The sequence below is a fragment of the Micrasema longulum genome, unplaced genomic scaffold, assembly GCF_059751315.1.
Source record: "Micrasema longulum isolate JH-2025_06_02 unplaced genomic scaffold, ASM5975131v1 h1tg000849l, whole genome shotgun sequence".
Lineage (NCBI taxonomy): Eukaryota > Metazoa > Arthropoda > Insecta > Trichoptera > Brachycentridae > Micrasema > Micrasema longulum.
The window spans coordinates 1086875-1114768 of NW_028278041.1; the positions used below are offsets into that span (position 1 = coordinate 1086875).

The window sequence follows — 27894 nt, forward strand, 5'->3', positions numbered from 1 at the left end:
ATGTTCTTTTGAAATTTTTATTTATAATACCTTACGGAATGCATAAATCTAAAAAAAATCATTTCTTCTTTAAATTCACATTCTGTTGTTGATGATTTTAACATCTTTTGTAAAGGTTGTCTGAGCCTTATGTTTAGTTTTATCTGGTAGTTTGTTTTATAATTTATTTGAATTGTTGTTTTTAATTTTAATATTGTATCATAATGTGTAATAGTAATTTATTTTAAGTTAATCAACAATGTTTCTGGTATAACAAAATATTTGTAGACAGGCAGGATTTCCTCCATAGGGAGTTATTAAGGTCATAGGCCCCGTAGATGCCTAGACTTTCATATTCCTCGATAGAAATCATTTTCTCTCTGTTGCAATAAATTTATTTTAAATAACCTTTTTTTGTTAATTATTATGGCTTAACACGGGCACAATCTAAACAGCCATAATAGGCTAGTGAACGTGTGAACAAATGTAAGCTGAAATGAATAAATGAACAAATATCTATTAAATACAATATGCACAGTACCTCTCTAAGCACGGGCATCCTGCTGCATTAGAGAGGCGGTAAAATATATTTTTTAATGTGCTTCAAATATTCATTTTATTTCAAAACCTTTATAGGTATATTGAATTCCATGTTTTATTTTATAAATAAATAGTTTAATTATGGATTGCAGGTTATCTAGAATTTTAGAGTGGCCATACAATATTCTGTTGATATCCTATTACGAATATTAAGAATAAATCCTGTTAAAAAATAAAAAATAGCGTTTACGAAGGATACAAAACAGTTTTGTTTCTTCAGTATTGTAAATTAGTTAAAGTAGACGAATAGGGGAAAAAAAGGGTCAGTTATTTTACAATATAGTGAAAACTAAGGTACGTATAAAAAGGCTGTTTTCGTTCTAAAGTACTTGAACTTAGAATACTTGAACGGATTCCAACAGAGTAAAGAAAATGCGCAGAAAACGTATTTGAAAATATTAGAAAAAGAGTTGATATAAACAACACTAAAACTATAACCAAAACAACTTTTATCTGACTATATTTCTAAAGCGATTATAATTTACACAATATTGTGTACGAAATAATTACGAAAGGTTTCACATCAAATATCAAAAAATATACTTCATATTAGGACTATTGATAATCATAAAAACGAATGAAACAGAAAGTCAAAATAAGATAAATAATAGCTTTGATATTATCATGTTCAATTAGTATACAAACAAATACGGATTCTTAAGTACTATGGGTTCAAACGATGAAGTAAGTAGTCTTTGTATTTTCATTCCTTATTTAACTTTGCGAAGTACTTAGATTTCACCCCGTGTACATAAGTCTGGAATAATAATAGGTGGTAAATGTAATACTTAATACCAGCAACTGGAATGTACTGACAAATCAATAAAGCTAATGTATTGGGGAATTTCGAGGAGATATAATGCCGTGTCTCCATTATTTCGCTAATTAATACTAAATTATACAATATTCAGTTAATTTGTATGATCGAACGTGATATGGTTTATGGGAACGCCATTGTTTGTACTGTATATGACTAATAATAACAATAATAATAATAATAAAATAATACGATTTAATCCTTTACGACCGAAGACATCATATAGATAACAAAATTAGTTGAGATTGATCAAAATTATATTCTAATCATATCTTTATGTATTTAATTCGTGTTACGTGTGACGTCACTGAACTCCTCCTAAACGGATTTACGTGCGGTTTTCAGCGAAATGTAGATCTTTGCGCTGCGCGTGTGCGTGTATATTACAATTTTCAATCTAATCCGTAAACAAAAAGTTAGGAGCATAAATCTTTTTTTCATCGACCTACCAGGGTTGCATTCGATGAGAATGTGTATACAAAAAAATGAAAGGATGTTGTTTTTTAGTATTTAAAAAAAAATTGTTTTTAAATGTTTACAAACAACATTCGCTTTTTATGGATCCCAATCAGATTCTTTCCTTAAATTCCTTATAATTTTTTCCCATTTATTTATTTTTACTGGATTTTTGGTAATACTTAAACAATATTAACTGACATTCAATACATTTTTGAAAATTGCATTCATGAATAAAGTACACCCCCGTTGGTGAGAAGAGTTTAACATTTGCAAAAAAAATTATATGTTTGAAAACGAATTATTTTATGTTTTGGAATTCAACCACAAACAAGTACTTAGATACCAACTTAAATTCAACATTTTAATATTAATAATTTACAGTTTTAGAATTCTATCATAACCAAGTACCTAAATATCTAATAATCAATGAAAATTATTTTTCCTTAGATCCGGACAGTTTTTGCACGCTTTCACGACACAATCGGGCATTTTTTAAAATAAAATAAATTTTGAGTAGACTCAAATCAGTGTTCGATTTCAACATTAAATTCAAAATTAAAATAAAGGTGAAAGCCTCAAATCATTTCAAAAGTTTCCCAGTACCGTGCAAAAGTTATTGATAATATTGACTATTCACGAAACACAATGTAAACATTGGGATAAAATGTTTACGGTGTATAATCAAAAGTGTAAACTGGAAAGACAAGGGAAGGGAGCGTTACAATATACCACTCGTAACGTCGTAACAGCCGAGCGGGAGGGTGGCATTGCGGCGAGCGAAATCGGGAAATTCTTAGAATGTAGTAATATTGTTTATCGGTTCGAACTTCTGGAATTACTCAGGTGCCGTCGCATAAATCAAAGGACTAAATCAAACGGAGACGTCAAATGAAAACAAATTTAACAATTCGTCGAGCTCCGGGGGGACGCTGTGCGGTGAATAAATCAAACACGATTGATCAATCAACTGCGGTAGTAAAAAGGGGCACAAAATTGAGTGCGGGAGGCGTGAAAAATAACAAATTACATTCGAAGTTTGATGTAAAATACTTTCATTTAACTGTCATGTCGGTAGGAATTAAGAGACACTTTGTGGAATTCGCATTTAATGACATTAACTCGACGTAAAACATATGGAGATAGGCACCGAGCCGGTTTTAATTTAAAATGCCGACAAAAGTGATATTTTTCTCCGCGTTCAGTATTCCCTCGGTTTGCGAATATGAATAAAACAAAACAAAGGATCTCTGCCATCAAGTAAAATACACAATGTTAAGATCGACATTTCTCGAAAGTAAACAACGGAGCTTGTAACTCAAACAAAAAATACATTATTCTATAAAGTACAAAAAAACACGTAAAATCTACCGCGATTTAAAGCCGCTCGGCACTCGTTTTCCATCGAGCGATTCGGCGGTACATTTGGTATAAATTCAAAATAAATGAATTTTAAATCAAATTCTGAGGGGAATGAACCGAAGTTTTGAATAAATAAAAAGGCGAAAAAAGGGGCAACAAAGCAATGAAACACGAGAGTTACTCCGCGTGTGTGGATATGCCTGACCGGGGCCGTTACTGAAGCACGGAGAGGGAGCTGGAAGCTGAAAGCTCCGCCGTCTGCGTCGTTAACATTTTCATCCAATTTGTTTACCGGCCGAATTGAAAAGAAAACGCAGGGGGTGGAAAAACAACTAGATGTAGTGGACCCGCTACGGTATAGCTTTGTTCCGAATGTGGTGATGACGCTTTTATGGCCAGCGCCGGCCACGCGCCGTAGGTGAGAACCCAGACGCCGAACCGCGAACGATAACGATAAAGCCTCGGGGCGAACAAAGGGCTGCAGTGCAAAGCGAAGGTCAGACCTTAACCTTTTGACTTGGAAGTTGACAAGAAAATTTCGATTTTATTAAACTAAAAAATTGTTTCACCACAATGCACTTTAGCGCGTATTATCGAGTGGATAAAAATACTGAATTTCATCGCATTAGATCCATGATGAGGTTTTAATCGATTCCGTATCACAATGAACAAAGTCGAGTTAATTAATACTCGCTGGATGTTAAATATAATAAAGAGTGGTGTTATCCGTAATGGCTATTTTATCAGGATTCCATATTATTAATTCGATTCACTTTAACCGTATCTCATTTTAAAAAAAAAATTATAAATGGGATATTCTGTAATTTATTTTTGTTCTTCAATTTTTAATTACTAACGATATATCTTCAAATTTGTATTTAAGCTTCAATTTTTATTATTATCGGTATGTTTTCCAATTTATATTTTTGTATAATTTCTTAATTACTAATTTTATATTTCATAATGTGTATTTGTGGTTCAATTTTTATTATTATCGGTATGTTTTATAATTTATAATAATTGTGTCTCATTTATTTACTATTAATGGCATATTTTCTAATTTATTTTTATGATTCAATTTTTATTATTATTACTTGCATGTTTTCTAATTTATATTTATATTGATTTTTTCTAATGTAATTATTATTCTTTGAATTTATTAAGCATCTTTTAATGAAATTAAATATTAAAAAAAACACATGAAAAAAATAAGGTCCTTCCTAAACACAGGAATTTCCTAGCTAGTCGGGACCTGAAACAAATAAACTCTGTACATTTTAAAACTGTGAAATACTAAATAAATAAATAAATAAACTTTAAATAAATAAACCATTTGAATGCGGTGGTAAAAGTTCATTTATGTTTCAAAACAGCCGCTGCCGGCTTTGTAGAAATTGTTCAATCACCTATGTTATTCGAAAGGAATGAAATGTTCGACATTCTGGGATGCGAGTAGAGTGAGAGATGCTCGCCGATGCAAATTTATCTGACCCTAGATATTCTGATGATGCATGATACATTTAGCAGACTCTGCGAAATGTGAAGAGCTCGCTTCGTGTGCATCGAATATTAACATTAGCATACCGACCTATGTACATTACTCGCACTCTGAACTCGAATAATGCATTCTAGCAGTATAATACACTCGTAGATTTTATTAATGCCTTTTTGATTTATTTCATTAGAGATATGTGTAACTAAAAATAAATAAAACAATAGCTAAGCCGAGTCAAAGGATATACTTTTGTAATTGTCGAGTTGCGACATAAAGAGTCAACACTCTCATGTTAAGTTGAAGAAAACCATATGCGTTGTTGATCTACGATCATGACGATATGCACACAGTAGACATTATAATTAAACTTAAAATGAAAAACATTTTATAGGAGGGAATACAGAAGCCTAGGCATTTACTTCCATTTCTTCTATTATTCCATCTGTCGATCTTTGTGAAAAACATTTCTGACTGAATTATTTCACATACACATTAGGCAATGCCTGAAAATACTTTTCAAAAACAAACTCAAAATATTGTTGATAAAACCTATTTTTATCGACGAGTGATCCGATTATTAGCGATCATTATTTTATCGTCAAAACGGAAACCATTATACTTTACATTTTAGTTCAACGTCTTCAGCCTTTGAAGAAGTAGGCATAGTCGCGAAATAATTGTACGAGAAAAGAACCACCAAAGAGTTAACAGGAAGAGTGCGAGAGAGAGTTGAACCGAACATTCGTTGCTTCCTGGAGCCATAAACAATTCAAAACTGTCGAGTACTTAGCGATGAAATTCTTTGAAATACCCACTTCGGGGAGTATGAACAAAAACAATGTTGATCAGTTTCGGGAAATACTTACTCTCGTGTTGTTTCTTTCCGCTTTGAGTTCGGAGATCTCCTCTTCTCTTTCTAGTAACTTCTCTCTGACGATGTTCAGCTCCTTCGTGAGGGTGGCGAACTCCTGTAACAATATAAACAAAGCCGCTGTTAGTTCGGAGACATTTATCGGGGGATTTATTCGGAGCAATAAACTATTTATTAATCTTAAAGGCGCGTCGTTAATTTTTGGCGGAAATTACCCGGCCGTTTTGTTAAAACTCCATAAATCTGCAATGAAAGAGTATTTTCTTAAAGTGCCGCAAAATATAAAACGTAATGAGCTATTCACAGTTTAAAGCGTTAACGGCAGGATACAAATATTTTTTTAATAATCCTTGAAATTATCACAGAATCTTAAAATATACATGAAAATATTGCTTTTGCCATATACATAAAAATGAAAAAACTAATATAATTTTTGGAGGCGTAACACATTTTTAAAGCTAAAATAAATTAAATTGTTTTGATTACAAACAAAAAGTCACCACGCAGTTTCCCCGTAAGGTTAGTCAGAAAAGATAGAACGCCACTTTTCTCTATCTTTGCATACAGACCTTGCTTCCTCCACATTCATACATCGTCTAATCGTCTAATGCACGCACGACGATTATTCCGACTTCTGACGTGTCCCTCTTTAAATATTTGTTAAATTCGGTCATGCCATGTCTTTCTCGGCCTCCTTTGTTTTCTGAATCCATCGAAATTCCCATGGTAAATCCTTTTAGTCGTTTTTTTCGCAATCCATTCGCTCTAGTTTAAAACAACGTACCATTTCTTTCTTGATTTTGTCAATAATTCACGGATCTTGACATTATCTAAGACAGAGACAAGTAAAGCTCTTAATTACATATTGATGAAAAAAAGTGATAATTTAGTAAGACGTCAATAGAATGTGTTTTAGCGGCCTCTGTGGTGTAGTAGTTAAGACGTTTGACTCACGAACGAAAGGTTCCGGGTTTGATTCCCGGAGAGAGTACAAAAAAGTGAGTTTTTTTCAAGCTTGGGTGTCTCGAGTGCTGTAATTCATCAATATGTTTAGGCCCTCCTGGCGTGTTGCGGTACAAAAACAAAATAAATATGTTTTGTATTACGAGTATTAATCGAATGAATAAAAAAGTAATAAATAAACCAGGTTTATAAAATCAAATTAATATATATTATCTCAAAGCTGAATATAAACAAGGCACGCAATATTTATCATGGCCGTAATATAAATAATTTAACGTTTGATGGATGTGATATTAATGGGAAACTCAAGTTTGATAAACTTAACAACATTTTCTCTCAAACGAGCAGTGAAGTATGAACGAAGCCAAAATAAAATTATCCGTTGTTTTGCTTCATCCGAATATTATTTAAGTAAATTAAAATGTAGACCACAATAAAATTACTACAATTTATGAATTAATAATTTATTTTTTTGTTGCTGCGCATGCGAATGAATGTATTATGGTTCGTTCTTGGTGTCATTTAAGGTTTTGCCGCGACCAATATTTGTGTACTTTCGAGGGCCTCATGTGTTAAAACTATAAAGACTACAGAATATCTAAAAACAATGTCTGAATAGCCCGTTTGTCGACTACCGGAAATGGTTTGTCGCGAGCGGAGGGGAGTTTGCGAGGTGACGTCACAGCGCTGCACGTGAGGGTCTAAATTTGGGTTTGTGTGGGCATGGCGCGCGCTCGACAAATTCTTCGTAGGTTCGCTATATGAACTAATGATTTTAATTAATAAATGTTATGTACAGCGTAATTTTATAGAACAAAATAATCTCTCAATAACAAGAGTAACGTACGCAATTTCGCATTCACGAAATGAAATATCAAGAATACTCCCTGCATATATTTTTGTATTTGAATACATTTACAGAAATAATATCAAAACAGCAAAAATAAAAAAAGGGATATTCCTCATAAATAATCAATGAAATATTTTAGGATTAAAACAGAATCGAGGAAAAATGATGAGGGTATTTTTCATCCGCGTCTTTCTGAATTTCCGTGGACTTTCCGTGGGTTTTTCCAAGACGGAAATATCAGGCTGAGATGAAAACGGAAAACTAAATCGTTTTATGGTCTATATTATATAAAAACGTTTTTCTTCGATATATTTTACATTGGACGAAATCGAAATATATTTAATTGAATATTATTGCCCACATAAATACTATTATAATACATAAATTATGTATTGAAGTGTTTTTAATATGTCTAATATCAAAAACATTTTTCACTTTGTGGTACACCATTTTAAGAATTTTATATTAATAAATTTGTATAAACAAGATTTTACTTTTAAAAAATTTAAAAGTCCATTCTCTCTACCTACCCTACGGGTAAATTGCGTAATGGTAGTAATTTACAGTAAGGCTGAAAGAGGACATGCGGAGGCTAACAATTTTGATAAATTTAAATATTGTTTTTCTGTCACTCTCTTGCAAATTCCTTTTCAATACTGAGCGAAAAATACAATTGCACGTCGGACTGATTATGCCTAACTAAAAGCTACAAAATCGGCGTTTCGTCGTCTCGTTTTCCGCACTCCAAAACTGAATCGATTTGGTTTTTTTTTTCAGAAAGAGTATCAACATGAAACATATTGTGTCGGTACGTTTAACGTTTTTCAAAAATAGTTATTATATTTGTATGCCGTACGTCCGAAGACGGCAGATAAAACTGAGCACTTTTAAAGGTTTTTCGATGGTCCTAGTTCCCCTAGTAAATAATTTATTCTAAAAAAACAAATTGGTAGACAATAACTGTAATGTGTATAAAAAATCACTGTTCTAGTGCCATAACCCAGAGAAAACATTCAGGAATACGTTCGTGTGAAGTAAAGTCATACCGCGTTTGCTCTTAAAGCTGTAGTCTAATAAAAAGCAAGGGAATTATACGATTCAGCCATTTTGAATCGCCGTTGTATTCAAAATCGTGCCGTCAAAAAATTAAGTAAATAAACATTAGACGAATACAAATATTTAGTATAAGGTACGATTGATTAAAAATATGCTTAAAAGTTTTTAAAAAATTTAAATATAATTAATTTTCGACTGACAGATTACGCCTTTTGAAATTTAGACTAAACTGAAACACATTGGTTATCACATAAAAACAAAATATATATATACACCGCAAGACAAAAAAAATTACGAGTTTACCTGCTACCGCGCCCCTTGACTTTACTGAACCCTTTTTCTAAGAAATCCTTTATCGATACCTCTTTCTTTTGTTTAATAAATTAAGGACACTATGTGTCACCTTTCTACAATATTTACATTTTAAAATGTCTCAACAGTCTTGTTTTACCCGCGTTTGAGTGAACATAACACAACAATCATGGAAAGTGCAAAGCAAATGTCGATTGCGATAAAATCCAAAATAATCACATTGTCGCAAGAAAACATATCTAATTGTGAAATATCTCGTCGAGTTGGGTATTCAGAAGGTGCAGTGAGGTTTTTATTTAAAAAAATCCAAGAAACTGGATCCATAGAACGGAAAAAAGGAAGCGGACGGGGGCGCGTGACATCTGCCCGAGATGATCGCTTAATAAAAAAAATTGTTATGCGCGATCGATTTTTAACGGCACCTGAAATACACGCAGAGGTGCAGTCTACCAGCACATCAACATTTTCAGTAAAAACAGTGTCCAGGCGGCTGTTGGAGCATGGTTTCCAAGCACGGAGTCCCGCAAAGAAACCATTACTCACGGACAAAATGAAGAAGGCTAGACTGGATTGGGCGAAAGAGCACCAGAATTGGACCTTGGAGGATTGGCAAAATGTTGTTTTCTCTGATGAATCAAAATTCAACCTTTTTGGTCCAGACGGCAGAAAGATAGTTCGACGAAAACGTGGGGAAAGATATCATCCGTCGTGCGTCACTCGAACCGTTAAACATTCACCCTACGTGATGATTTGGGGGTGCATGACAGCATACGGTTTAGGACCTCTAAATTTTGTACAGGGTACGATGATTGCCATTCAGTACAAAAAAGTGTTAAAAAAACATATTATTACAACAATCGAGGACATTACGCAGTATACCGCGGACCCAATTTTTCAGGACGATTCTGCGCCGTGCCATAGAGCCCGCACTGTGAGTACAAATATATATATTTTTTAATGCATTTTGTGACCACATGATAAATAATTTATTGTTTTTTTATAGATCAACGAATTCAAGGAGAAAATTGGCTTAAAATCGTTGACGTGGCCCGGGAATAGCCCTGATTTGAACCCGATAGAAAATTTATGGGCGATTATGAAAAAAAAAGTCGGGAAAAAAAAATCAAAAAACATTGAGGAATTAAAAAAAAACTTAATTCAAGTTTGGGAAGAAGAAATAACATCAGAAATTTTAGATTCGCTTTACGCTTCTCTAAATAATAGAATTTTACATGTTATAAAAAATAAAGGTGAATTCACTAAGTACTAAATATTTTTAAATGTTATAAATATGTTTAAATGTAAAATACTTTAATTTAAAATAAAGCGATAAGAACCTACTTCTTAAATATGAATTAAAAAATAACATGTCTTTTATTATTCCATCACAAACACTCGACCATAAATGAACCGTTATGGGTCTCTAAGGTTCGGGTAATCTGATACCTGATATATAATGGCAATTTCTAAGTACAATTCATGAGTAAGATTTTTTATTTTAACCTTGAAATAACGAGTAGTCATCACATATGTCAAACAATATAAAAAAAACTAATTAAATATCAAGAATAATTCATTATATGTCAATTTTAGTTTTTTTTGAGAACTCGTAAATTTATTTGTCTTGCGGTGTATATATATGTTTTTTTAATCCTCTTAAATTTATAGTAACCTTAGGTTACTTTAAGTTTATATTTCAGATGTTATGAACTACCTTAATAAGTCATAAATAAATATTAGTAAGCGGTTTACACAAATTCATCGTGACGTAATGGTCAGCCGGTTTGCCTACCGTGCAAGACGTCTCGGGTTTGATTCCCGACATGGTTAATATGAAAAATTGATTTACAGGGGTGTTATTATATTATATAGTTTAATGTGAAGGTGTCATAGTCTATTAGCTATTTTAAGTCGATTATACGTCAAAGTTTATGTTGACATGCAAGTTGTAAAATATATAACCTTATATATAGATGTATAACCTTTCTTAATTTCGGATATCCGAAATCAGTCGCCGCCTGGAAAACGATGAAAAAAGTAACTAAAAAATATTTAATGAAGTAATAGATAATGCCAAATCGTAAATCATTTGTTTCATATTTTAAATTCTACATCACGAAAACAAAATTTTATCCGAAATACGGGCACTTTTCTCTAACAATGCGTAAAAACGAAGTGTGATTAAGATATTTTTTTTTCAAAACTCAAGCATAAAAAATAAAATATACGAAGTGGAATGAATTCACCAAAGTACGAGTAGTATGATAAGACGGAGGGAAGTAAAAATAAAGGAGCTGAGAAATCGTTACTAAATGTGGAGATAGTACTAAAACCACAACTGCTAATTGCCGCAATGCTGTCGCAGATAACGTCCATTTGCGCTTACATATTTACCATGCATCTCTACTAAATCTTAAAAACACCCGAGGGTTTTTATTTTGTTCGCCAACTTGTAACGGACATTTTTACTTCTATTTCTAAACATTATTAACGTTAGGTAATTTGTAATTACAAAATAGTGTTAAAATAAAAGTAACACGATCAATGTTAAACATTCGGGGGTTTCTTCCTACCCACAGTAATATTGTGTAATGTAGCTTGTGATTTGGCAATTTTTCTTCGAAAAAAGCGATCGTTTAAATGTTTCGTTATTAATCAATAATAAACTATGTTTTTCATTTATTGTGTATGTAGTAAATTGCAAACTGCCAACACATACTTTTTTAGGAATATACAATACAGGTTTAATTTATTATATTAACGAAAATTCAATAATAAATAATAATTCATAACATACCAAAGGTTCATAGCATTACGCAACGGTTCATAACATTATAACACCGCGTATCTCAATTAACGTTCTAGTTAATGATTTTTTTTAAATCACAATTTCGGGGTTAAATTATAATTTACAAAAAACAATATGTTCATCTAAATCATGCAATGGCGCACGGGTGATTTTTATTATATATTTTTTAAGATAGGCGATATTTTTATTTTAATTACGATACCTCTTGGAAATTAGTCAATATAGAGGCATTTGGTGCTGTATACATATATATTGTAATGAATTGAATTTATCGGGTAGGTACCGTGCGTTAATTAGCCAGTTATTTGTGTCGCATAGTTGTAATGTTTCCGCACCTGTCAAAGGAATCCGAATAGGCAACACAACGTGCCGGCTTGCTGTTTTTTTTAACGCGGTTGTAAAAAATTCAAAAATGTGATCCGGAACTTGTGCAAAGCGTGCTTTAAGACGTAATCGATCATTTGCTCCAGGATTAGAATTTTCTAAAGTGAGGTAATAATCTTTTCAGCGCTTAGTCGTTAGTCTTCGGCAGACTACCTCATTTCCCTCCTCATTTTATCAATTGCCACAATTCTGTATAATTATTTATCGGAGAGCACCCAGATAATATATACTTATAAAATAAAATCATCGTGTATTAGACAGGAACGAAATTTGTCGGGAGAAAATGCCGACGATTTGAGGTTAAACTTCGCGCGTCGACAATTGTCCGCGTGTCCCACGAATCGCCTCACTGCAAGAAGATGATGGGAAACAATGCCTGAAGCGACTATCTAAGAATTCAGACGAGGATTGTCAGCTCCAAATCCACTCAAGATGCAGGATGATCTACATGAAATCATTGGATGGACGAATTTCTACAAATTCTCGAAGCTGCGAACTGTTTTACTTTTCCCATTTTGCCACTAGCTAAAAAGTAAATTCAATCCTATAATTAGGATATTTTTTATATTTAATTTATTTTAGGCATGAATTTCAATTTCACTTCGTTGAGATTACTTACATCATTGTTAATTATATTCAAATCATTATTTTAATAATATGCAGTATTTTTCGATAAATAAAACAGAAGTCTATGTTTGCATTTTTATACGGTAGTATATTTTTATGATAATGAAAAGATTGTGGTGTGCAAATCTAATATGTTTTGATGTAAATTCCTCTTTAGTTTAAAGATCGTTTATTATTTTATTTTAATGCTCTGATTATAAATTTTTCTACAAAATGGTCTTCATTTTATTAAGTCAGTTATTGAGTTGATATTGGATTTTGGAAATCTGAAACCTTAGTTTATATGTACTTATTTATTTATTTATTCATATAAAGACACATATTACAAAAAAAAACGTATCCCTAACTCTATGACTGTGTTGAATTGGGATACAAACAATACAAATATTGTATTTAAGGTAGTGTAATTGTAGATTTGAGATTATGCCTTGGAAAATGTTATGCTAAATTATAAACCGGGTTTGAATCGGGTTGTGGTCACGGATCAAAGGTCCGTGGTTCGAATTCCACTCTACCCTAACTTGATTCCCATGTTCTAATAGCGAGTTACAACCGTATTTACAAAAAAAACGTTATTTTATTTCTTTATTCTAATTGCCATGCATTTTATTTATAATTGATCATTTTAGATATTTTCTCATGTTTTTTAAATTAGAAAGTTACATAAGTCATTCTATTTATTTTTCTGCCTGATTCTAGGCAACTTCTCCTCATTATGTGGGGTCTTTTTTGCTTTTGATTCAGCTAGACGGTGAACACAAGAGCAAATATCAGCTATAGTCTTCTTATTTATTTTATTCTTACTTTATCTAACCTCCCAGCCACACCAAATTTGTATTATATTAATTTCATATTCTCCCTTATAATCTTATCTTACTGAGATTAGATGACTATTTCAGATAGTAAAGAGAGAGGAAAAGAGGAGAGATTAAGGAAGAGAAAGGTGATGTTTCAGGCGTGATTTAAACACAGCTACTGTAAAAACATACTTGATGGTCCATGGAAGATGATTCTACAGCCGATTGACACTATATGAGTTAAGGGAAAGAGGAATTGTGAATGGGAATCAAAAGGGTGTTTTAAGAATATAAGAACGAAGGAGTTTAACCAGGAACTGATAAACGATAATTTTTTCACGGAGTTATATAGGAGCGTTCGGACTATGAAATACAGTGAACAGAAATAAGAGGATGTCTCTCCGCTGTCTAGTATTAATGTAATTAACGATCAATATAATGCTGCTGCTGGTGTTCCTATTGCAGAGACCTATGTATTATAAGATGCGAATCAGGACCTTTGGTGCATTGCTAAAGACGCTTGCCTCAAAAGAATCAATAATTTTATAGGAAAGTGATTTTTTGCAGTGATGTATTCGTAATTCAACCTGTTAGATTTTGTGGTGCAAAAAAAAACAATGCCAGTTCCAAAATAGTCATTCAATTTTCAGTTCTTTACAGTGATAAATGAATAAAAATGGGTTCATTTATGTCATGTTTGTATTCAATTAACATTTGAATGAAAAATTGCAATAGGAATAAAGTTGGGATAAGGCGGGGATCGACCCCCGACGTTGGCGATCACTACAGCGAAAGCATATGCTTATTGATGTACTCGCCGTAGTGATTCCTGGGAAAAGATGACCAGAGTGGTTTCCCGTTGCCTTCTCTGGTGGATTTCCTGTCGGGGTTACCTTCCCTTAACTGGATGGTTTAGGTTTTTAGGCGCCAAAAACTCGCTTTTCGTCTTCTCGTTATCTGCTGTGAACACACCGTTATGAGTGTGATCCCATTGCCCAGGGTTCGCGACTTGGACGCTAACCAGTTGGACTAGTCAGTAGTGTTGCCGGTGGAATGCAACTAGGCGTTCGCAGCATTTTATAGAATCACATCTTCCAGCAAGATGTGACTCACTGCGACCCTACTGACAGTTCGAGCCCCCGGGGATCGACTATCAAGACTCTATTTCTTCCTCTAGTCCGTGACCTTGACGTTTTCGTATTTTAAATTTTAACGATGTTTATTTGTAAAATAAAGTTTTGTTTTAGATTAGAAATTAAATCGCCGCACTGCGCTTAGAAGGAAGAAATTTCACGAATAACTTAAAACGATGGCAAGCAGTTGTTGCATATTTGATTTCCGGCGCAGCAATCGAATGCCAACAGAGAGATTTCTGTACAAAAGTGTTAAATACGAGGTTAAAAGGGAAACTAAAGTGCTGCAGGCTGTAAAGGAAGAACAGAGTGATGGTAAACGTCAGGGGGTATTATTCACTCCACGAGAGTACCGCAGAGGGGACGAGAGAGTGGAAGGAAGTAGGGAATATAATATATAGGTAGGTCCAGTAGGGCACCGATTATACAGAGACGGTGAGACCGATGTTCGTCGGTATATTTCACTGGAATTTTGTACAACAGAAAAAGTTAATTCCGCTGATTAAATAGTATTCACCGCGTTACTAACATAGTTACATACATCTCTTGGAGAGAAAAACAAGAGGATCATATTTTTTATGCAAATTTTAACATGGTAAATCAAAGCTAATTTTGACTTTAAAACAGACACTGAAGCATTTTTTTTCTTCTGTGTTATTAACTATAGTACTAAAATAATTATCAACCGAAAACATACAATATTATATTTATGTTATTTTTTGGCAATTCGTGGTGGAATCCTATTGTCATTATATAATAACTTATATTTGAATTTAAGTTACATTTATTTATTTGACCAATTCGCGCTTTCACCTTTTAACGGGCATCTTCAGACTAGAGTGAAAGGGCTAATTGGTCAAATAAATAAGAAGAAGTGTACCAAGTATTTTTAATTTATTACTTACATTTAAATATGAGTTATTATTCAATAAGTCCCATGAATAACAGAACACTACGAGTATCGAATTTATTTAATTTTACTGTCAAACCCCTTTAGACACTTCATCTTCCCATTTCCTCCGGTACAGTCAACTTTAAATTAATTCTCATAATTTTAACATTTTTGCACCTACCAGAGCAAAAGGTACCGCATTGGTACACCAATCGCAAAGTGTCGTATTATTCACATCAGTTTTACGCTTCAGGTGCCAGGTCCAGGGACTGTGACAAACGCATTCACCACTTGATCGCGAAGCTTTAAAACGAAGGGCGATGAACTTTGATAGAACCGTCTATTTATTTTATTTTATTTGGGATTTTTACAGCTATTACATAAAAAAAAGTAGAAAAATCTTAACAATGCTAATTAAAAAAATCTACTGTAAATATAATGACACATAATATATAAGAAAAGAAGTTTAGTAATTGTATTTGTGTGACGTTTGTATTCATGTGTATGTGAATGTGTGTATGCGTGAATGAATGAGGGAGAGGATACATGTGCGTGTGGGAATGAATGAGGGAGAGGGTGCGTGTGTGTGGGTACGTAAGTATGAAAAAATAATTGTTTAAAACTTGTAAATTGTATTAAAAATGGTACAATAAAGAGCTTAGTAAAAAGTTAGAAACCTTTTTGTTAAAATTCAAATGACGTAATGATATAAACTGTTCTTTTTTTTTAAAGTATGTTAAATTTGAAAACCGTATTCTGAAAAAAAAAAGTATTTTATTTTTAAATTTAACTGATACACATCGACATTGCTCCGACATTTACCGACATTGCTCCCGTATCTTCTCATCTATCGATCTCCAGGCTTTACATCGAGATCCAGAAGCCGAAGTTGCAGAGTCCAGAGGCCTTGTGACGGAGGAGAGAACGTACTCCGCGAGGGAGAAATGTAATCGGGTCATCGGAGACCAAATTGGAATTAATTACGATAGTGAAGTAGGCGGAAAATGTATTTTATAAAACACAGGAAGGTTATTCCGATTCCATGTTTTGTGAAAGGTCAAAAAGCTAAATCTGAATTGACATAAGTCAGACTTAGGTTTGATTTAACAGAATTAAGCACTTACTGAGAAACGCTTATTTTTGGTTGAAGAGGTATCTTACTTGTGACTTACGTATAACAATCACAAAAAGTAAGTGTATGTGAGACGCATGGTGTAAGATGATCGTTTTGTTTTTTGTTGTTCATTTAATGTTCCCTCGCTGAAGTGTCACGTGTCGAAAAAATGACCCGTTCTGCCGGCTAATGCAAATAGGCAGCTTTTTGTAATATTAAAAATCAAGTTGCGTCGACTATTTTAATATTGCGCGGGCGCGACGTGGAAATTATATAAATTATTTTATAAAATATTATGAAAAAAAACTTTGTTATCAATGTAGCAAACGTTTATCATATTTAAAGAATACAAATTATAGTTTCGGGAGGAGTGCTTTCCTGAAACTGGATACAAAAAATTGATTTAATTATACTTAGTAAAAATTCGTAACACTGATAACGAAGATTTTTTTAATTTTATACTTTTCAGGGTGCCTGGAAGAATGACTAGACAGGTGCCACCGTTTTGTAGCAACAATTCACGGACAGTATATACTTGTAATGCCGTATTAAATAGACTTCATGAACTCTGCAATAGTTATTCCCACGTATCTGATATATTTAGCGTAGGGTATTGTTCCTATAGAACAAACCTTTTTAAAGATGGTGAATGGTAATTATATTTGTTTATTTATTCATGCATTTCATAATATATACAGTTTTTTGTTCACTTTGCCCAGCTGTATGAAACAGTACTTATGATTTTCTTGTTGTATTACTGTAGAATGTTTTATTATTTAAACTTTCTTCTGAATATGCTGTATAATTTTTAGGGTAATTTTTTTAATATAAATCTTGTATAATTTTTAGGTATATACTTTTTTTATAAACCTTGGGTATAAGGAAATTTATGTTTTAAAAAAATATATACATATTAAGCCAAATATGTTAGTATTATAAATGTTTGTAAAAGGCAGATTTGCCGTTTATGTTAATAAAATAAAATAAAATAGTTTATTATGAAATCTTACAAAATCAGTGCCAATAAAAGGAATCACAGTAGGTATAAAATATTTTTTTAATATCGTATTTATAGTACTGTGATTGTTAACGATTGCAGTGCCCTTTGCACGCAGACAAGAGAATAGAGGAAGACAAATAAATGAGAGATTAGCGATCATGTCACATAATATAAAGTGTGTTTTATAGGATGATGGACACAATAATAACTATTATAGGGGTTGGTCGGCTTTTCATGTCATTTATGACTGGAATGTAATATGGGTTAAGCGATGGTTAAGTCGCTGAACTCAAGAAACTTACCCGAGGGAGGACGGTAATGGGAAACCCACTCGTCGTATTCTGGAGTCCCAACACCCCCCACGAGGGTGTGGGAGCAACCAAGACGCGGTTAAAGATATGAAAAAAAAAGCAGTCGACTGTTAACTCGGCTAATATTGATTCAGAATAGGCCGGTCGTAAAAGATCGAAGAGCAAATGCTTAGTAAGGACTTGTTAAAAAAATCGTTCTGAAACGTGATTCTTGTCTAACTAAATGTACCTAACTCGTCTCTTTAGTTCTTTTTTGTCCAAAAGACCATTTTAACGAAATTGAGTTAAGTGTACGGGAGTTCTGAGAAAGTCAAATTTTTAAAATTTAAAAAAATATATTGAAAAAAAAGGTGTTTTTAAACGAAATTTATCTTTAGTTCTGGTCATTATTTATACCTATTTCGTAAAACAAAACTTAAAAGATCTAATTTTGAAGATTTGTGTTTTGGTCTGTTGGACAAAAACGAACGGAAGCGACGAACTGGCAAATGTATTTTTCTGGTAAGTTGGGATTTTTAGATCGTTGGAAAAAAGCTTCAAATAACCTGATTTGGTGTTTATACACCCTTACAGATTAAAACAATACATATATGAATATTTGGTTTTTTTTAAAGACAAATGTGTATCTATACATAATGCAGGTATATGAAAAAATATTTTATTTAAGTAATTATTTTGAACAGTATTTTAACAGTAATAGAGTTATTTATTTGTATCGATTTATGTTTTTTATTGACAGTTCTTCCTTAATCCACTGTAAAAATACTTGGTATACTTCCACTTATTTATTTGAGCAATTAACGCTTTCTCCCTCTAACGGGCATTATTAGACTAAAAAATATTTTACAGGGTAAAAATATATACGAGTATATAAAATAATTTGCCAATCTCACGAAATCTTGTCGTTAAACTGTTTGATTCTGATTTTTTTGACAAATTCACCGAGACGAGAAGAGGCAGCAAACAAATTACGGGCAAAGCATAAAGAAACTCGCAAACTAAGGAACATCTTGCATTTGAGAGGTTTGCCCAGTAGTAGTAGAAGTCGTCAATATTATTAACCCTCCAGTGGGTACACAAAGGCTTAGCGATATGTACACTACTACGTAGTCTACAATAAATACACACAATATATTCATTTCAAATCTACGCTTTTCAGAAGTAGTTTGAAGTATTGAAATCGTTAATGAATTTAGAATTTTAAAATATACATATTAGGTGGGATATATATATGGATAATTTTTATAGCGCCGTTTTTGTGAAAATCACCTCAAGGGCGCTATACAATAAATAAATATCCCACCACGTCTTGCAGCTACAGAGCGCATAGACGGTTGGGATTCTTGTTCCTCGTCTCCAATTATGATATACAGGAGCTAGATTACAGCACGTCTTGCAGCTACAGAGCGCATATACAATAAGAAATCTAGCCCCTACTTACATTTTTTATTTGACATTAATGTTTAGAGATTTCGTGATATTTAATTTTTTTTAATAAAAAGCAAATTTATAAAAATAGAAGTTAGATAACAACAAGTCTTGCAGCTACTGAGCGCATGGACGGTTGGAATTCTAGACCTCACTTACTAAATTTGGAGATTTGATAGTTGATAACATTTACCTATTGAAGCTAGATTAATAATCGTCTTGCAGCTACAAAGTGCATGGACAAGTGAAATTCTGGCAACATAAAATTATCAATAAATTTACAAAAACAAACATTGAGCATAATAGTAAATTTGCCAAGTGTTCGTGCTAAAAAGTAAACAATAAAAAACTAAACAGATAAAGCACTTCAACACTGTGGATAACATTACAGATAAAAATATCCGAAGGGTAGCTTTTGTAGTCACTATAGTGACTATAGTCACTGTAACAGTATCGCACATGTGCAAACACATGTTTTTGCTGAATTCCTAGAAGATGGTCCGGTCCACGTGTAGTTGCCGGAGGGGGGAAAGAAGCCTATTGTTCCAACAACTTTGTATCCATTTTAGTCTGTATTATTTCGTTTTATAATGAGTATGAAATTCCCGCTCAATTTTATTTATATTTTACATTATTATTAAACAAACGTGTGTATGAGAGTGGTTTGAGGATTGGCGTATCATTTAGTATGTACGAGTATATTGGAAAGAAATAAGTTCACTTTTAGTAGCACTGTTGTAATTTATCTTGGGAGGTAGAATTACAGATAGTTAAATCTTGGTACATTAGCATAAAAAATGAATACATTCTTTAACAATTTTAATGGGTTAATACATTTTTTATGATTTTAAAGTAGGCGCACTGTTGTTTGAAAGTTTCCGTTATTCACTACTTGTCACATATTTTAGTAAGAATAAAGCGCAAAATAATGCTTTAAAATGCATAATCTTCTTTTTCCACTTTTTGTCTACACATCGACCACTTATAAACACTAACACAATGCTTGTTTAACAGTTAACAATTTAAAATCGAATTTTAAGCTACGATTGGAGAGAGAAACTATAATTCACGCCCAGCCGGTACATCATCATCATCATCATCATCATCATCATCATCATCATCATCATCATCATCATCATCATCATCATCATCATCATCATCATCATCATCATCATCATCATCATCATCATCATCATCATCATCATCATCATCATCATCATCATCATCATCATCATCATCATCATCATCATCATCATCATCATCATCATCATCATCATCATCATCATCATCATCATCATCATCATCATCATCATCATCATCATCATCATCATCATCATCATCATCATCATCATCATCATCATCATCATCATCATCATCATCATCATCATCATCATCATCATCATCATCATCATCATCATCATCACCACCCCCCCCATTCCCATCGGCACCATGTGGTTACATCTTACACTTACAGTGTATAAACACGTACAAAAATAAACAAAAAATAATATTATACCATGGCGGAAGGTTTATATTTATTCTTTATAATATAAAATCTAGAGGAAGTATTAAAAAAGAATACCTAATGTGATTAAGTGAATAAATCTAATTATTAAATTTTTAATTCTAATGTTTTATTTATTTTTCGAACTTACTCAGATTCATATAAACTATTGCTTAACTCTTTGAAGTACAGTGGTATAAAAACGTATGACATATTCAATGCATTGTTTTGATCTAGAACCGTGGTAAATATTAATTTCAACATTTTTAATAGGTACAATATAGACATTATATTTTCGCTAACATAAGTCACTAGTCTCTGACTGATTTAAAGATTTGTTTATTCCATTTCTGACATGGTAGTAGTAAAATTTATACAACCTGAAAAAGCGTTTTCCATTTTTAGCACTATTTAAAAAATATTTTTTACTAAAATAAAAAGATGAGCCTCAAAGAGTTAAGTAATTTTTTTTCAAATTTAATACTGTTTTGACGAAGGGTAGCTGTTCATAAAAATAATACATTAATTACAGTAAATAATATAGCTTCTAATAATAGTAAATATTATGGTAAGTAATGTAGTCAAGTGAACAAAAAAATTGTATTTATGATAAAATGTATACATAAATAATAAAAAATAATTTTGAAAATGTAGAGCATTTTTATCATTATTCTGTGTAAAATGTATACATGATATATTATATTAATAAGCAAATTAATAGAAAAAAATTTTTTTTTTCAAAGATTTCTCGGTATTTCTTCACCTGTAGTAAACAAAGATGTAGCAGGCAACCACACGTGCGTCCCCTGGCGGAACACGCGGATTTCAGCAGGCCGAGCATGGTCCTGGTCCCCAGGCGGTCTGATGTGAGGACACCCTGGCTCGATAAAGATGCAACTACCAAGTGTACCAAGTCCCATTATAGTGGTTCTTTAGGATGCTGGTCATTTTACTGATGATTGTAATTTGGGGGTATTGTATTGTACGGCGATGAGTGTGGAAGATTACGTTGATATTTTAGATACCCGTTTGAAATATAATTATATGGGTACATTGCTTTTTTTTATTGAAAAATTTTACATTGGCAATTTGATGCACCAATTATTTTTTTAAATTTATTTATGAACTTATTTTATTTTTAAACTATTTTTAAACTTTACATATTACATTACATTGCATATTTTATTTGTACGAAATATTCCCAATCAGCAAAAGTGCTGGTATGAGGGGATATTATATACATATAATAATACAATAGTTTAAATAAAAAGTCAATAAAATAACATCACATATCACTCGTCCTATTATAGAAGAACCTATTATACTTGAATTCCCGCCAAACTGAGAACACAGGCTTAAACGCAGGGATCTCTTTGAATGTTAAGAAACATAAACAATTGCACAGATAATATTTTAGATTGATTAAATATTTTTAAGGATTCTATAGAAAAAAACATTTTTGTTCGCACTCCGGTAAGCTCCTTTTAGTAATATCGATCATTAAAAAAAATACAAATATTCGTGTTATCGTGAAACACTCAAATACTTAATAACTCAAAACTAACTATTAGAACATGGGAATCAAGTTGTGGGAAAATGGGGTTCGAACCTCGGACCGTGAGTCCGCGACACTAGCCACGGGACCACATGGCTTGGCCCGTTCTTAGATGTAAGATCAACATTGATACGGAAATAAAAAAGACAACGTACTACTCATATAACTGATTGGCGGTATCTATATTTTGATACGAATTAAAATTTATATTTTAACTTAATTAAAAAAAAAACCTTCGGTTGGACTTATATAATATACAAAGATAATATTATGATCACAGTTTTAAAAAACATCCACAAAAGAATACAATATTATTACCAGTGAAATGAAAGGAGTTTTTATTAAAATATGTACAACCAAAATTACTTTTTATAGTGAAAAGCAGAGGCAAAAACTTGATTTTGATTACTTAGTGAACCAACACGTGTCTATAAAAGAAAAACCGATATTTTAATTAGAAAGAAAAATGTAAATATTTGCATCCGTTAGCATAGCTAATTTCAAAACTCAAGGAAGAATTTCTATCTGCAATTTTCGCTAACATGAAAAATCTCTGAAATGTAAATAAACACTTAATTAAATTGAAACTGTTATTTTTTTTTTAAACATATTTTATTTATGATTTACACAATCAATTCTGGGGAAAATTGTCGACGAGTTGCTAATAACTCACTATTAGAAAATGAAAATCAAGTTGTGGTAAAGTGGGATTTGAATATCGGACCTGTAATCCGTGAACACTAGCCACGGGACCACAGCCCGGTTTTTTCGGTGAGTGAATATGTAAACACGTGTTTTAACTGGAATTCTTAGTTCTTTTTATTAAAAAATAGAAGTATCTGGTTCAAATTAAATTTTTTTTTTTTTTAAAAAGTATTGTGTAACAAAAACGTTATTCATTCCAGAAACACTAACACGCAGTGGTTAGCTAGGAACATACGATTGAAATAATTGTATTCACTAAGAATTACAAATAAAGAGATTAATGAACAACCTATAAACATTAGTGGAAAAAAAATGTAAGTAATGAGGATAAAAAAGTAATTTTAAAATCTGTGTACGATGATTTTTAACGCATATACGAGTAGGTACGTACTGCCGGAGAACGAGTTCGTGGCGTACGAAATGAATGCGGCAATGCGTTTTGACGCTGCCCGGTTGAGTATAGATAAAAATTAGCTGGGTAATATTGACGAATATATTATTTTCTTGAATTTTGGAGCACCAATTTTTATGGAAACTCAACCAGACTGCGTCAAAACATTTAATATATTACCGTATACCATCTGTACGCCACGTACTCGTTCCGGAACTGTACATATGTAAAAATGTAATTTAACATTAACAAAGTAGGAAAATACGTTCAAAACCGGGAGAACAGATTTTATATACTATTTATCTCCCAAAAACACACTGCCTAAGATTATTAAACGGACCATAATAAATTTGATATAATCAGACCAACTTAAAGAGGCTTTTCATTGTGATATAAGCTCTTACATTTTTACATTCAATAATACATATTTTTATAAACTTAATTTATTTGTGAAAATTGCACTGTAATAATTATGGTAAAACAGCTGATTGTGTTACATTATTTTTCACGATAAAATATGTCTACACTACTACTGAATGCCTTGTTTTACCATTCGCCTTCTATTATAGCCTGGGTATTTATTTTTATATCGATATAAGTCCGTTAATAAATAAATAAATAAATGAACTTAACCTTATTTTTTTAGTTATACGGATAATCGGTAAAACGTAATCAACATTAACATTCGATTATTAATGAAAAAATCGATACATGACGAAGAAATTACTCATTACAATGCTAACATGTATTTTCTATATTGAGATTGAAGTACTAACTGTTTATCATAAAATGTATAACAAATTAACAGCATTCACCGTTTTCCAAGTATTTACCTAAGAGCTGATTGTTTTTCAAGCATAATTAATTTGTAAGCCCGTATCGTATGTATATTGAAATCTTTGATATTAATACCACATCAAGACAAATTTATCCAGATTTAATGTAAAATAAAACACAACTAAGGCAATTCGAAAATAATAAAATGGTTTTAGTTTAGTTAAGAAAAACAGTAAGTTAATATTATATTTGATAAAAGAAAATTCTACAAATAAATATATTTAAAAAAATAAAACACTGATACCCTCGATGAGAATTTTCAAAATGCTAGATTTAACAACAATAAATATAAACAATTCGTAATGCTGATTTTTATTATTATATACAGTTGTGCAAAGGCTGTTTTAAGGGATAAGAAACAACCGCTATATTAATATTAGTGCTGGCTGAGAAAGCTCCATTTTCACAGGAAAATACGAGGAGCAGAATATCTGGAACGTGTCCTTAGTTCTTATATCTTCAAATGCTAATCAAACCCATGAAACGTGGCACGTATTCTCTAGATTTAGCAGAAGGATAATATCGAAGGGTTTGAGAAAAGCATGAAGAGTAAAGTAGAAGGCGAGAGGCAATTATTATCGAATTTTGTTTATTTTTTTTATCCCATTGTATTATTTTGAACGTGTCCTCACTGGAATTTCCCGTAACGGAAACACATTTTACAATATTTTTGAACACAATTAATTTTTATTTACGCTTTATTAAAGAATTTTAAACATTCAATTTATTTGTTAAACTAATTTATGCTCATAATTTTTATTTCAACTTACTTACACGATTTTATTGATTAATAATTTTACCTGTAAATTTATGAAAATTATTATGCTTGATTGAAAATTATTTTGTGTCTCAACTAACATGTAAGTCCAAACATAAGGCGGATATTTTTTTTAGCAAGGTTGGAACATGACTATGAAAACATGAGTGTATTTATTGCAAAAACTGCAATAATTTAAAAAAAAAGTCATTACTTGCATGAAATTGTAAAATTTTATCAAAATTTAAGAAAATTCTATGTTCAATGTTCTAATATCCAATAATACGTATTTTTTACGTCATATAAATTTAACTTATTTTTACTGAGTTTTGTGTTTAATTTTCTTGTTAGCTTGGGAGTTTTCAAACCTTCAATTCTCATTACTCGCACAATTAATCACAATACACAGATTGATGTAATAAATAAACAACATAACAAATTATCCGAAAAACATGCAGCTGTTAAGTTTTAACTGATAAAATGTTAGTAAAATTGCAATAAATGCAAACAGAGGGCGGGCGGACGGACGACGGGCGTCCCGGCGGCAGAGACGCGACGCCTAGAACTACATGCGACACTATACCCCATACACCACCAGCAGTCGATCATTTTACACGATATGACGAGCCTTCAGCGGTGGCCAATCGCTTCACATGATTGATAATACAAAATTGTAAATCCTTAAATGATTTTTTTTTAATAAATATAAAAAAAGGAGTCGTTTTTTAATAATAATAATTTTAATTTGACAAGGCTTAAAGGCGATGAAAAATAAGTTTAACCTATAAGTTCCTAAATTTATTTAAGGCGAGAATGATGGATATTACACGACGTACTTTAATATAATTTTGAATACACTTTTTTTAATTTAATTCATTATTGCTTATGTACCATTCTATGAGTTTAGTTAATAACCCGTCGATTAGTTGAAATAATAATGGCTTTAAACCACAATTACGAAAAATACAATTTCAACCAATTACGTAGGTCTCATACTTATTCTAGCAAAGGTATTTAAACCGAAAACACCTATTGGCGTAATCCTTTTGCCAGAATGTGTATGACCGACGTAAATGCTTAAAAACTTATAAACACATTTAGCCAAAATAGTCTTTGTCCTAAACACAGTCGACACAAAGTTATAAGCCAGGGCCGTGATAACAAACGCTATCTTTAAAGGTACAAAGTTATATCGATATTTGTATGAAAATGTGGATATTTGTACGAAAATTTTAAGTATCGTCGTCGAAAGTTTGCAATTCAACATGTTTGTAAAATATTGTAATTGTACTTTCTTTTATGGGTTTAAAGCGAACACTCGCATCTTCCAACTCGCTGTATGATTTTTATGATATTGGCATAAAGGTATTCTTGGCGCGGTCGTCCTCTAGTAAAGAATTTTATATTCCCTTCTCAAAAAGATTTTCCGTTTCAGTTAGAACATCTGGCAGGATTCAACGTTTTGAAGAACATGAATTCTGTAGTCAATAAACGTGACATTATAATAAGTTTATTCACGAGAATTACAGTATTGATTAAAAATATAACTAACTATCTAAAAAGTAGTTGGTATCTTTGTTGGTTTCTGGGAAAAGCCACAGCGTGCTTAAGAGCTTCGGCGGTATAAAGGTAAATACGAGTACCTATACCGAGACTCGAAACAGGTGCATAAATTACTATCTGTACTAATAAAATAAATTATTTTTCACATGACTGCTCCGGAATTATCATTAAGCCCTAATACAAAGCAGTTTTATGGACAAAATGTTGTTTAAACTGTAACCCAAAACGTACAATCATTGTAACATTTCGAAAACATATTGTGCTTCATAATGTAATTCATCACTGTAATTGGGTCTCCTGGTATATTAAGAAAATAAAAAGTAAAACAAAAAATAAAAAGTATACAAAAGTACATAATCTTATTTATACCTACCGTTTTATTTCAATTTATCAGGGCACATATTTTTATAGGCAGCCAAATATTAGATTTATTTATATAGGAAATAATATATGGCCTATCATAATTATTTATGAGCAAAACAAATAATACCACGTATATTTTAAAAAAAGTATATTAAAAAAATGCATCATTCTCAAAAAATATTAAATCCAATTTTTTGTTCTATCCATTTCCACAATAAATAAATAAATGCTATGGCTCATGACCAAAAATAAACAAAGGTTGTGTCTTGTAAGTGTGTGTGTGTAGTGTGTATGTATGTATGTGGAGGTAAGTGTGTAGGTGTGTGATTGAATTTGTACAGAAGCATTTACGAATTGTGTAATCAACTAAAGCTTGATTAGAAGAAATAGCTAAATAGCAATTAACGAATAAACCCACTAAGTATTTCAAAGAGACCAACGTCTCAATAGAGACGAATGAAATCATTATTTTATTGGAATTATTAGGGATTTGGAAATCATTTACATGGATAGTCATTTACAGGGCTTACGAAGGTATTTTAAATAGTAGTTAAAAAATAAATGAAGAAATGGAAATGGTGTTCCGGCTATCACTTAAGGGAGATCAGAGAAGTTTAAATAGTACAAATAACCGATGAACTCGTAAAGTAATGTCCTCGATACGTTATAAACAATATCATGTACGTAAGACTCTAGTGTTAAGAGTGGACCATTATATGCATATAAATGCCAGTTAGTAGTTAATAAACAACATTTTTACAAAATGATATGAAAAGATAATATGAACGTTTTACAGCGTTCTAGACCAAATGATCTATTTAAACACTGTACAATTCACCATATTATCTACCTTTGAACATTAAACTACTCCATGTGTTGAGTTTAGTAAAGCTGAAATCGTGTTGAAAATATAAGTAAATCTAGCGGATCTATCAGAACAAGTCTAAAAATATTAGGACAAAC

General features: G+C 31.9%; 1 protein-coding gene across 1 annotated transcript in view; it reads right to left on the reverse strand.

Annotated features, from left to right (window-relative positions):
* The window catches only part of Liprin-alpha (PTPRF interacting protein alpha), a 159559-nt gene that overhangs the window by 49079 nt on the left and 82586 nt on the right, over nucleotides 1-27894 (reverse strand). Inside the window, exon 2 of the mRNA XM_088231090.1 lies at nucleotides 5576-5700. Within this exon, the coding sequence (XP_088087216.1) occupies nucleotides 5576-5700 (125 nt within the window). The remainder of the gene's footprint in view (nucleotides 1-5575; nucleotides 5701-27894) is intronic.